General features: G+C 41.9%; 1 protein-coding gene and 2 non-coding genes across 3 annotated transcripts; all 3 read right to left on the bottom strand.

Moving 5' to 3' along the window:
* Positions 1–2627: 2627 nt before the first annotated feature.
* On the bottom strand, positions 2628–11713 carry RPL7A (ribosomal protein L7a). The gene is made up of 8 exons (XM_085899621.1): positions 11552–11713; positions 10857–11169; positions 10445–10594; positions 8050–8190; positions 5317–5396; positions 4593–4723; positions 4312–4381; positions 2628–2800 (listed from the first exon to the last, which is right to left on the bottom strand). Exons 1-8 carry the CDS (start codon positions 11552–11554, stop codon positions 2696–2698), a joined length of 993 nt encoding a protein of 330 aa, XP_085755747.1. The 5' UTR covers positions 11555–11713; the 3' UTR covers positions 2628–2695.
* On the bottom strand, positions 5106–5176 carry LOC147035552 (small nucleolar RNA SNORD36). The gene has a single exon (XR_015049937.1). It is a non-coding gene; the product is annotated as a small nucleolar RNA SNORD36 (small nucleolar RNA).
* LOC147035551 (small nucleolar RNA SNORD24) lies at positions 10722–10797 on the bottom strand. The gene has a single exon (XR_015050038.1). It is a non-coding gene; the product is annotated as a small nucleolar RNA SNORD24 (small nucleolar RNA).
* Positions 11714–12492: the final 779 nt, after the last annotated feature.

The raw sequence follows: 12492 nt of genomic DNA, 5'->3' as shown, positions 1-12492 counted from the left end.
TGTCGAAGTTACTCCGTTTACAAGATGACTCATCTCCGACGGGATTACCAAAGTCACAATATTTGTGGACAAAATTTGCACCTTCCTCTTTTATTGTGTAGAAAACGGATGCAACAGATACACCAGGAAGTACAACTGCATCACACCATGTACGACGGATTCGCAAGACTGCAAATATAACATTACGCCATCGCTCTACACATAAGCTTGAATCTATTATTCACACCCATAAGCACAGAAGGCCTCCCAAGCACCATCCAGGTGTTTACCGCGTCCCATGTGAATGCGGCAAAGTTTACATTGGTGAAACTGGCAGGACGTTCACCACAAGATTGAAAGAACATCAGACGTATAATAAGAGGGGAAGAGGAAAAAAATTAGCAATTGTCAATCATGCACAGACCAATAATCATTGCATATTATGATCAGATAGCAAAGGTATCACATCCATCAGCCACCGGCACACAAGGAGAATCAGATAAGCTATGTTGATGTATTTACATCACACGGTCCCTCAAGAAAAGGAGATACCCATTAGCGATATCTGGCTCTACCTTATCAACAAATCGACACCTATAACTACAGTTTGCAATATACTGAGGGTATTGGACGATGATGAGCAAAATGTACCGAACAATCGGTAACATGCATTCAACAGCCAATCAGCACCTCACAATAATCAGCCAATGTTGGGGGGGGGGGTTGAAGTTGTTAAAGCTGAATTCATTCCAGTTACTTCCTCATGTCCATGGGCAGAACAAGAACATGCTGCCTGAAATGTTGAGGCCAGCTTTCTTTGTACTTTGGAGTTGTTTTCTTTTTGAAGTGTAAAGAATGTAAATAGCTCAAGAGCTCATACATGGTGAAAACCCAAAACCGTTTAACTTATTACACCAGATATTGTGAATAATTCTTCTATTGATATGAGACCAGGTGTTCTTTTGTGTTTTCATGGCATTTTCAGAGCCCCAAGGCTCTATTTTTAGTTGTGGCCAAAAATATTGGCATCCTTGCACTTTTTTCAAATAACTCACAATTTTCTCAAAAAATAAGTTGAAATTGATTCAGATCTTAATATATCCTTTTAAATCAGAACATAAAAAGAGACGGCATTGACAAAATTATTGATACCAGACTTAATATTTGGTAGCACAGCCTGTGGATAAAATACCTGCAGTCAAGCACTTCCTATAGCCATGAATGAGGTTCTGACACCTTCACTGGAAGTTTGTCCCACTCTTCTTATGCAAACTGCTCCAGTTCTTCTGGATTTGAAGGGTGCCTTCTCCCAACTGCTGTTTTCAGATCTCCCCACAGGTGTTCGAGATTGAGATCTGGACTCATTGTTGCCCACTTCAGAACAGTCCAGTGTTTTGTCTTGAACCATTCCTGGGTCCTTTTGGAAGTGTGTTTGGGGTCATTGTACTGCTGTACGACCCATGACCTTCGTTGGAGACCCAGCTTTCCGAGACTGGGTTGAACATTGCGCTCCAAGATGCCTTGGTAATCTCCTGATTTCATGACGTTAAATTAGAAATAAAATAGATGTGCCGAGAAATATGAGGGACAGAGGGATGTATGGAAACTGGCAAGAATGGTAGGTAGCTGAGGTGTGGACGAGGGATTGGATACCTGTATAATGATTGTGATATCTGCAAGGGTCTCAACAAAAGGTGAATGTGGTCTGCGTTTGTTCATTCCTTACCCAAGCCTGTGCACCCCACCCCACAAAAAATTCTTACAGGCCTGCCCCCACACTCCAACCCACCATAAGTTCATAAAATGTTAGATCAAATTAGTGGTGTTGCGGTACAGGCTGAATGGGTCAAGTGGCCTCCTCAAGCATTAAACTTCTTCCAGGATCATAGCCTTCATGATAGCAGGAATTACATTGGTCTGAATCAGTTTCCCCAGCACAAATGTCAAGTTTTAATAAAACGAGCAATTAGACTCCACGATGGGAACAAAATTGATGTGACAAATTAAAACTTCACGACCTACAAGACACAAAAATGTAATTTCCAAGAACTGGCTGAAGTGAAGGCTGCTTACGATTGCTATGCACGAAGGTATATGGAGCCTCGAGCAGCTCACGTCACTTACATATGACTGATTGCCATCCAGGTTAAAATGAAGGTGGATTCCCTTTCATTGCAAAAACAACAAAAAAAACAAAACCACCTGTATAACTTTCCCATGATGCACGCTAAAATTCCATGACTTTCCTGGGCCATTAAGAACTCAACAACCTCCCCCACAACTCCTTGCTCAATTCCACTCATTTTATTTTCCTCCAAGGCTTCAAAAATTGGCAGTATTCCAAGATTATCCCAATCAAATATAAATTAACCACCCACTACCCCCACTGCATATCATCCTTCTCTTTTCCTGCTTGTTCACACCCTTGCCTAAGTTCATCTGTGCTCCACTACCAAGATAACTGCCTCTACAATAAATCATCTCGCTATTCCAAAAGCAGATACAAAGATTTGAACCGAGCTATCCCAACATCATAAAGCCTGGATTTAAAAATGGGAAAACAAAAACAGAGCCAAAGCATGATTTTTGACCTTCCATCACAACTTGTGAAGCAAAGCTCAAAAAACAAAAACAAACCAAAAACAACATTGCAAAGGATGTGCATGTTTATTGGAGTCCAGAAATAAAGTAGACAATGAACACATGCAGGCTCTGCTTAGCCATACTTGCTGGCAAGCTCTTTAGCCTTGACCCTTTCCACCTTGGCAATCCTGGCCAGAGACCTGGCACTGTTGATACCTCCACCCCAGTGACGACGAATCTGCAATGAGGAAGGAAATTAAACTTTGGCACATCTGCAGTTAAAAATAAGTAAATAAATCAACCCCTCCAACTGTCTGATCCAATCAATCGGTTACGCCACTTGCACTTGTTAGCAGCTTCTGCAAATGGACTTTTTGCTTTATTGAGTAGTACAAATTGGCAGCTTCAAGACTATTTTGCTGTGGGTTGAAAGTGCTCGATGACAAAAAGCAGTTAGGTTAAAACCACACCAAATCTAAATTAGATAGGGCAGTATCATTTTAAAATCTTCCATTTCAAGTCCTGGCGATAGCAAATGTATAGATTGAGTTTACTTGCCTCCACCACCGAAGGTGGAAGAGGCTACGTTTTCACCCCTTTCTGTCTGTGTGTGCGTGTGTAGGATATCTCAAAAGGTTGTGGAAGGATCTGGATGAAATTTGGCGGGCAGGGTGGAGTGTGAGACAAGGACAAATTGTATCAATTTTGGTGAAGATCCGGAGATGATAATTATTTAATTTTTCAAGTGATTCTTCACCACTGTTAGGGCCAAAAATGATATAGTACTGTACAGCACATTTTTCAACCAGAGTGGTATCAAAGCCATCCAAATGCTCACCTGTTTATACATTTATCGTTTTTAAAAGACTAGTCTAATAATATTTTTTTTATAAAACATTGCAGTGAAGTCTGATCCAAATAATTTTAAAGCAATATATGTATTTGTATATTGTAATCAGTAAAAAAAAAAAAGTGTGGCAGATAAAAACACTAGAAAGGAAATAACTCGCATCAAAAACTTTAACATTTTTACGCTGACCCTGACGCCGGGGGTATCGCTACAGCTCTCTGTTCTTCGAACAGGCGAGCAAAGAATGTATTGGGCTCGATATGTCCTCATGGGTCAGGCATTAATTACGTGGCAAAGGTAGGTGCTCTTCAGAGTGCCCCTCTCGTCTTTTTTTTTTTTTTCCATCAGTTTTGAGCAAAGATCGACACTAGGCTGGCAGGAAGCCGACAAACCTGGGTTCGAATTCCAACCCAGCTATAAAAACTGTCATCTCGGTGTTCCACAAGCAGGGTGATTGATCAATGCGCACGCTGATCCTCAGATGGACGTGAAACTGGCCGTTGGTGGATGTAAAAAAAAAAAAAAAAATCCCAGTATCGCCCTTGAAGAGTAGGTGAACTATCATTGGCACCCTGGCCAAATTACAAATTCCTGCTGGGAAGGCAATGGCAAACCACCCAGTATAACCCTTGCCGAGAACTTATGCTCTGTCACAGATCATATGGTACTTCAGGATCAGAATCAGGAGGGTCATGAGATTACATCAATTTGGGCACGCGACAGGCGAGCGTCGTGACTGAGGGAAGGCCCGATATGATAAAGTAAATAGATCAACTGGCAATACAGAAAGTACAATTTGTGTCTACTGTGTGCGCATTTGTCATAAACTGACATCAGAAGAAAGGAGAACAAATGAAGGAGAGAAGAGTGCATGTATACATCGAACCTCCCCAGCATACCTCCTCAAATCGCTCGTTGTAGTTTGTACGGATGGCATCAACCAGCTTTGCCAGTGCAGGTTTGTCTTCACTGAGCAATTGCAAAACAAAAAGTAAACCTATTAGTTGCACATAGGAAGGAAGGTACCTGAACAGTCACAAGATCACAATATAACACCCAAAAACTAATAAAGCATCCAGCTACCCAAACACAAGGAGAAAAACAAAACAATCACAATCGCAGAAAGAACAGAATATACAGGAACATTCGGTGTGGAGAAAAGGATGAGGACGATAATTACATGTTCACGTTGGTGAAGGCGAGGGAGGTGCAGGTTTTGTGATGCACAAGACGACCAAGGCGGGCCTTGCCCTTCACCACACAGTACGGTACACCCATTTTGCGACACAGTGCTGGGAGGAATACCACGAGCTTTTCATTCCGGTAGTTTTGAGTTTCGCATGAGAATGGGATGGGGGGGGGGGTAATTAAAAGAACAAAGTGAGACAAAGTGCACCAAAAGAACTCGCAAGCAGAAGCATAGACTGTTTCTCTTGATCGAAGATGGCCGCACAAGCTATCTCCTTCCAAAGACTGCAAACGTGGTCACTTCGTTTATTCCAAACAGAACAAGCATAAAGTCCATGGGAAGGAGAAGAGAAATAAAGGGAGGTACCAACATTAAACTGTGCTGTTATGCCCCCACCAGCTCCCAGATAACTCAAGTCATCTCGTGCATAATTAGAGCAAAACATGAGTTACACCATCTGCTTAAAGCTTCAGAGAGGTGGTTACCATTTTCTCTTCAGGTCTTTGTGCTCAGGGTTAAAAAGCTCAAATTATTCCACACAAGGTTTCAGAAACAATTGATTGACATCATAGCACAAAAAAATAAATAAAATAAAACCAACATCATAACCCACCAACCTCCTGCCACACCGGCTTTCAGGCCCAACTGTGGTAAGCTGCAGATGCCCTGTAAACTAAGAGAGCGAGCAAACATGCAGAGAACTCTGGGACATCACCTCTATGGGATCCACATCGTGGGCGATCATCACCAGCTGAGCACGCTTGCTTTCGACTAGCGTTGTCACAGTGTTGGTCCCTTGAGTGAAGAGAAGCATTTGATCATGAGGGAGCAAGGCAAACCTGAACACGTAAATTTATAGATCATGACGATCTCCAAAACTACCAGCGAAATACATGCACAAGGCCATACGCTTGCATGTAGGGAAGACGCCACTTTCTAATTTTTTCTCCCAACAAACAGGAAAGCTTTGAATGAATAATGCTCTTTGGGTTTATGCAAGACAGGTGACAGGAATCTTGCTGGAGAGGATCAGCAAGACCCTTATTCTATCCCCAAATCAAGAGGATTTGAAGAGCTTCCTTTGAAGTGAAGCTCGGCCAAGTTGGTGGGGATTTCAGTCTGTATTTCAGATGCAAAGCATCTCTGCAGAATGTACCATCAGTCTTGACTGTCTGGAAAGCTCATCAAAACTTTATCTCACTTTCCGGATCGTATCAATCTTCAAACTGCATGTGGAAACCGTTACTGCACAGTGGAAGGGGCGAGGTGAAAATCTCAGATCAACAAATCAGTAACCTTCCATTGTGAAAATGATCATGCAGAATATTCTTTATCCAAGTGTCAGGCCAACCGTTTGGAGCAAAATCACTTTGGGGATGTCGGGTTGTCAAGTGGCAACAAATTTTTGTAATCAAATGATGATCAAAATAAAATAATAATAAAGTAAAACAAGTCTGGAGACGGTGATGGTTCACGAGCAATATACACGGTTCGCAATTTTTTTTTTGACCTTCGAGGGGACACCACGGGCAAACTGGCGGGAATCGGGAAAAACGTAAATGATGAAAGTTGTAGTACTCGAAGAGCACTACTTGCATACCAACTTTCATTTGAAACAGTTGAAAACCCAAGGAGCTCAATGCCCATTTTATTGATTTTTTTTGACATTTTCTAAGTTGGTGACCTTGACCTTGGGACAAAAACGAAAAAATAATAACAAACCAATGTCACCCGCAGGGTGACCCGTATCTTGCCAAAAGGTGACCATGTGTGACTTATTTAAGGTCACACTGAGGTGAACAGAGCTGCTATCCACCAGGAGCGACAACTTGAGGAATATCTGCCGACGAGAGATTCCGATGAGAATCGTTCTACAGAGTAACCATGAAAAATATGCGTTTGTCTCATAACGTCACCAAATGACGTCATAATGTCTCAAGCTTGACATATCTAGAAAGCACTCGGAGGTGTTCAATTTGAGGTACGACACGATATGGGTTCCTAAAACTTGAAAATTTGATCTTGGGGTCAAATATGTTTGACCTCAGGCGCGAACTATGAAGGTCAAGGCCAATCACCACCAAAAATTAATCAGCTGAGCGCCAGACCATGATCTATATTCCCCTGAACTTTGAAGACGATCCGATCAAAATTACTCAAAAAATAAGGGTTTCGTCGACTCCCCTGATTTGTGACAAAGTGACCTTGACCTTTGACCTTCAAAATTTTATGCGCTGAAAGCGACCTCTATAGGCCTCTGATAAGCGAAGTTACAAAAATTTCCAATAATAACTGTGCTCTGCAGAATAATTTATACGTGATTACAGACAAAAAAAATAAAATAAACCAATGTCACCTGCAGGGTGACCCGTATCTTGCCAAAAGGTGACCACGTGTGACTTCTTGAAGGTCACACTGAGGTGAACAGAGCTGCTATCCACCAGGAGCGACTCCTTGAGGAATATCTGCCTACAAGAGATTCCGATGAGAATCGTTCTACAGAGTAACGATGAAAAATATGCTTTTGCCTCATAACGTCACCAAATGACGTCATAATGTCTCAAGCTTGACATATCGAGAAAGCACTCATCGAGGTGTTCAATTTGAGGTACTACACGATATGGTTCCTAAAACTTGAAAATTTGACCTTGGGGTCAAATATGTTTGACCTTCGGCGCTAACCATGAAGGTCAAGGCCAATCGCCACCAAAAATTAATCAGCTGAGCGCCAGACCATGAACTATATTCCCATGAAGTTTTAAGACGATCAGATCAAAATTACTCAAAAAATAAGGGTTTCGTTGACTCCCCTGATTTGTGACAAAGTGACCTTGACCTTCAAAATTTTGTGCACTGAAAGGGACCTCTATAGGCCTCTGATATGCGAAGTTACAAAAATTTCCAATGATAACTGTGCTCTGCAGAATTTTTTATACATGATTACAGACAAACAAACAAAAAAAAACATACAAGCTGACTAACATATCTTGCAAAAACTTCGTTTTGGCAAGATAAAAAATATGAAGGTCAAGGCTAATCACCACCAAAAATTAATCAGCTGAGCGCCAGACCATGAACTATATTCCCATGAAGTTTGAAGACTATCCGATCAAAATTACTCAAAAAATAAGGGTTTCGTCGACTCCCCTGATTTGCGACAAAGTGATCTTGACCTTTGACCTTCAAAATTTTATGCGCTGAAAGGGACCTCTATAGGCCTCTGATATGCGAAGTTACAAAAATTTCCAGTGATAACTGTGCTCTGCAGAATTGTTTATACGTGATTACAGACAAACAAACAAACAAACAAACAAAAAAAAAACAAAAACAAAAACAAAAAAAAACATACAAGCTGACTAACATATCAAGTTAACAAACTTTAGGAACTGACCTGACATTAAAAAAAGTAAAAAAAATGCAAAAACACAAGTTACACACAAAAGATTACCTGAGCGCAGCACAGGTGGACGCCGAGTGGGAATATCTGGCTTGCCTGCAGCACGTTCCGCAGCACGAGCCATGAGCCTGCGCCGGCGTTCAAACTTCGTCTCAGGTCGGTACTTGTGGGCGAGCTTAAAAAGTTGTGTGGCTACAACAAAAGGAGTGAGACGATGACGTTACGGGTCGCCAAGCAAAAAATACACCATTTTCACTCAACACAGATTTCATAATCATCATCCTCTTCCGTTTGTTTTTCTTCCACATGCAACACGTGGCTATGGGTGGCATCATTTGTTGTGCTGTGCCGCCGATGACCCCTGTAGGTTAAAGCAGGAACTTACAAATTTGTTCCATGGTGCCAGCGATAACTCGCCTACTCTTTGTGAAGGACCTCGTGGGATCTTCAACGTCCACCGACGGGACACCCATGATGATGAATCACCCTGCCTGTGAAACATCAGGACAGTTTATTTGAGCCCAGGCTCGACGGCTTCGAGGAGTGTGTGCATACGTCTCGGCGATCTTTGTAGACAGAATATCAAGGTGTCGACAGTTTATCTGCCTATAATTCCAGCAATGTGTGTGTGTGTGTGTGTCTGACTGCTGTTTCTCGACAACCACTGGTCCGATCCAATTGAAACTTGCCAGCTATATTGCTGGGGACCTGAGTATGTGCCTTTTCAAGGTTTGATATTAATCGGAGAAGTGCTTCACAAGTTATGGCCATTTATTTACCAAACCAATGACAGGACACGTTGCTGCGTAGGTGTGGCCGATGGGGATAGGGAGCCATTTAGTTACCGTGGCGTAGGAGTGGCAATGGTCAATGGCAGCGAATGTCATGGCAAGCAAAGACAGGGAGGTAAACTTGATTTTAATTAACTCTGTGTGTGTAAGTATCACAGCAGCTGTTACTTCAATGCAAGCGATAATTCGTGGAATGCATGTGAACATTCCGTACGGGCACGCACCACTTCCAGAAAGTGATGATTTACTGTATTCTAATAATTTCTCCATTTATAGATAAACACAATGCCCCAATCCAGTTGTCGTTTACGAGAGTGAAGGAACGGCCTGTGTGGTTGTTTGAATATATATATATATATATATATATATATATATATATATATATATATATATATATATATATATATATATATATATATATATATATATATTTGCGCATACGGGCACGTACTAGTCCTCCAAAAGCAAACACTGAAATCCATCCCATTCAGCCACCACAAGAATACAGTCATGCGCCACTTAACGACGGGGTTACGTTCTGAGAAACACGTCGTTAAGCGACGTCGTCGTTGTGCGAACATCTTTTTTTTTTTTCATTTTCGAACATTCTACTTACACAGACACCTAAGCTATATGGTGTAGCATATTGCTCCTCAGATACAAACCTGTACAGCATGTTACTGTACTGAATACTGTCGGCAATTGTAACACACATCCAAGAGACAGAGGACACGTTAGATTTACCTTTGTGCAGTTCATGACTGCCATCAGTGTTGTTTGCAGCAGCTTACAACCTCCTCTCACATCGATTATAGAAATGTGAATAAGTAGCGTTTGGATTTTATAAATGCATAATCATTGCATCGATGTTATAATTTACAAATGAATAAACGATCACCTGTCAATTGTGATATATTTTCGGAGCAGTGCGATTGTTTTAACATAAAAAGCTTCACTAAAAATAAATTTGTCTTAATTGACGAACAACAATGATTTATTCGTGGAATTCTTCAATTCAAAGGTAATTTACTTGCTTGAAGGTAAACGTGGAAACATTGTTTCAGTTTGAAAGCCGATTTCCTTGAATCCCGATTTAGCACGACCCTGCTTTTTTTCGCGATGACATTTTATGGACCTCAACGATCGCATTATAACAGGGCCACACTGTCCCTGTTTATTATCATTATGAGGTATTATGTTCTGAAGAGTGTACATAATTGTATGTGCTATTTTTATACAAGGCTACATCACTCTGCGATAATAATTTTTCAGCTACATATATATATATATATATATATTTTTTCCCAGAGCTGGCAGACCCGTCGTATATGCGATCCGTCGTTGCCCGGAACGTCGTTAAGCGGTGCATGACTGTAATTAATCCCCCAAACGATTCATACAGACACACATTAGTAACTCCAACCGGTATGACAAGGAAAAGTCCATTCAAAAAATAAATATAAATAAAGGAATGCCAAAGCAGTTCGACTTCTTCCACAATGATATCAGTAAGTGTCATGAACCTCAAACTCCATCAATTCATAGTTTGTACTCAGAACCGTGGGCCACCAATCGTTGGGAGCGGTTCAGCATCACCTGCGCCCAGGTTAGCTTCCCAAACACGGACAGAGATCCGTCCCATGTCTCCAACTCACCAGTTTGCTTGTCCAGTGCCTGGGTGAACTGGTTGATGGCAGGTGGCACCTTCAACCTCTTGTAGAGGATGGCACGCTGGCGTTGCAGACGTACGTAACGAGGCCATTTCACGAACCGTGTGAGGTCACGCTTCGGTTGGATGTCTTGCCCTACACGAGAACAAGATCAAGGACATCTTGACATCTCCATTGGGGAAACAAACTGCAGAACAAGACCCTCTCAATGCAAGGATTGGGGGGGGGGGGGAACCAGGTTATGTTAAGCCAGCTTGTGTGCCACATCAGCGATCTTGGTGGAAAAGTCGTCGTCAGCGCCTTGCAGCTCTGATAGCAAATATAAATCATCATTTGTAGCAATAGCTGGCTAAAGGGGGTACAACCGATAGAGGACATCAGAACCTCAACAACTCACCGATGCCAAAGTTCTTCGGCCTCTTCTCAAAGAGGGGATTGACGACCTTCTTGACTTCGATCTTCTTGGTTGCAAATGGAGCTGGCGCAACCCTCTTGCCTTGGCCTTTAACGGTGCCCTTCATCTTGGGTTTAACTCGGGCCTTCGCTTTGGCCTGGACAGGGGGGGCCCGTGCAGCTGCGGGGGAAGGTGCACTCTTTGCCTGGCCCTGAGCCTTGGTCTTGGCATCTTTTTCTTTGGCCTTTCCTTTTACATTGCCTTGAACTTTATCCTTCGCCTTGCTCTTGTCCTTATCCTTATCTTTGTCCTTCGCCTAAAGAGAAACGCAGCACAAGGAATCCGCACGTAAACGTCACAACACCAAACGACTTTCTTCTCCAATAAGACACCGCAGGCCCCAAAAACAACACGATTAAAGACAAAAGTAACCCGAATAACAAAAAGAAACACGACAAATAAAGGACAAGCTTCGGACATGAAGGTACAAAACGCCATGTTCGTCGACACGTTTGATGGAGTTCAAGTGAGCAATTCAAAATTAACACGATCACCGACAAAATAACTATCCCCCACTTATACTTTGAAGCAAGTAAGGACTATCCGGACTATATCCTGGTCCGATAAGCACAAAATGATGGAGGATGCAGACGGATTGCAAGAAAAGACCGGAACACCGACACCTCCGACCAACTCACCATGATGAGACCTGAGAGAAAGAGAACTCTCGTCCAATCTCACCGAGTTATCGCGAGAACTCTCGTCCAATCTCACCGAATTATCGCGAGAACTCTCGTCCAATCTCACCGAGTTATCGCGAGAACTCTCGTCCAATCTCACCGAGTTATCGCGAGAACTCTCGTCCAATCTCACCGAGTTATCGCGAGAACTCTCGTCCAATCTCACCGAGTTATCGCGAGAACTCTCGTCCAATCTCACCGAGTTATCGCGAGAACTCTCGTCCAATCTCACCGAGTTATCGCGAGAACTTTCGTCCAATCTCACCGAGTTATCGCGAGAATTTGTGCCCCACTTCCTGTTCGGCCGCACACCATAAAATTTCCATCCGAGACGATGCATATGTATATATAAATATACATATATATATATACATACACACACATGCACTGAAAATGAAATGCGAATTACACTCGTCACGATTTGTGAGGAGGAATAGCATCAATAAACGCGATTGACGAAACAGCTTAACCGTTTACAATTACGTCGTCATGGCTTGCATATACCGAACGAAATGAAACAAAACTAAAAGAACGAAAGAGCGACAAAAGCACAAAATGTCGACTCAGATATTTCTTAAAAAGCAGTTTTATTTATTTTATATCCATGAAGAAGATAATCACGGTGTAATTATGCTTATTCATCGTCGTGGCAGGCCGCACTCCATGGTGGCGTTTCAGCAGTGAGCAGTTCAGCTTTACAAAATCATCACACAATATTTGGGCGGTGTATAGGCTACTGACAGCTCAATGTCGGCAAAAAAGATATCCCGGTTTACGTGCTTGAAGCAAAAAAATACCGACTGCTTTATATATATATATATATATATATATATATATATATATATATATATATATATATATATATATATATATATATATATATATATATATATATATAT

Source organism: Eptatretus burgeri, chromosome 1 (genome assembly GCF_056783735.1).
Source record: "Eptatretus burgeri isolate ZD-2024b chromosome 1, Ebu_testis_v1, whole genome shotgun sequence".
Taxonomy (NCBI): domain Eukaryota; kingdom Metazoa; phylum Chordata; class Myxini; order Myxiniformes; family Myxinidae; genus Eptatretus; species Eptatretus burgeri.
This window is presented reverse-complemented; position numbering and strand designations above follow the sequence as displayed.

Bases quoted from the DNA above. Each gene is read 5' to 3' on its own strand.
- RPL7A (XM_085899621.1), bottom strand. The intron at 10,595-10,856 runs GTGAGTTGTTGA...GTTCTCGTGTAG, and splicing joins GCCGAAGAACTTTGGCATCG to GGCAAGACATCCAACCGAAG. The intron at 5,397-8,049 runs GTAATCTTTTGT...TCTTCACTCAAG, and splicing joins TCCACCTGTGCTGCGCTCAG to GGACCAACACTGTGACAACG.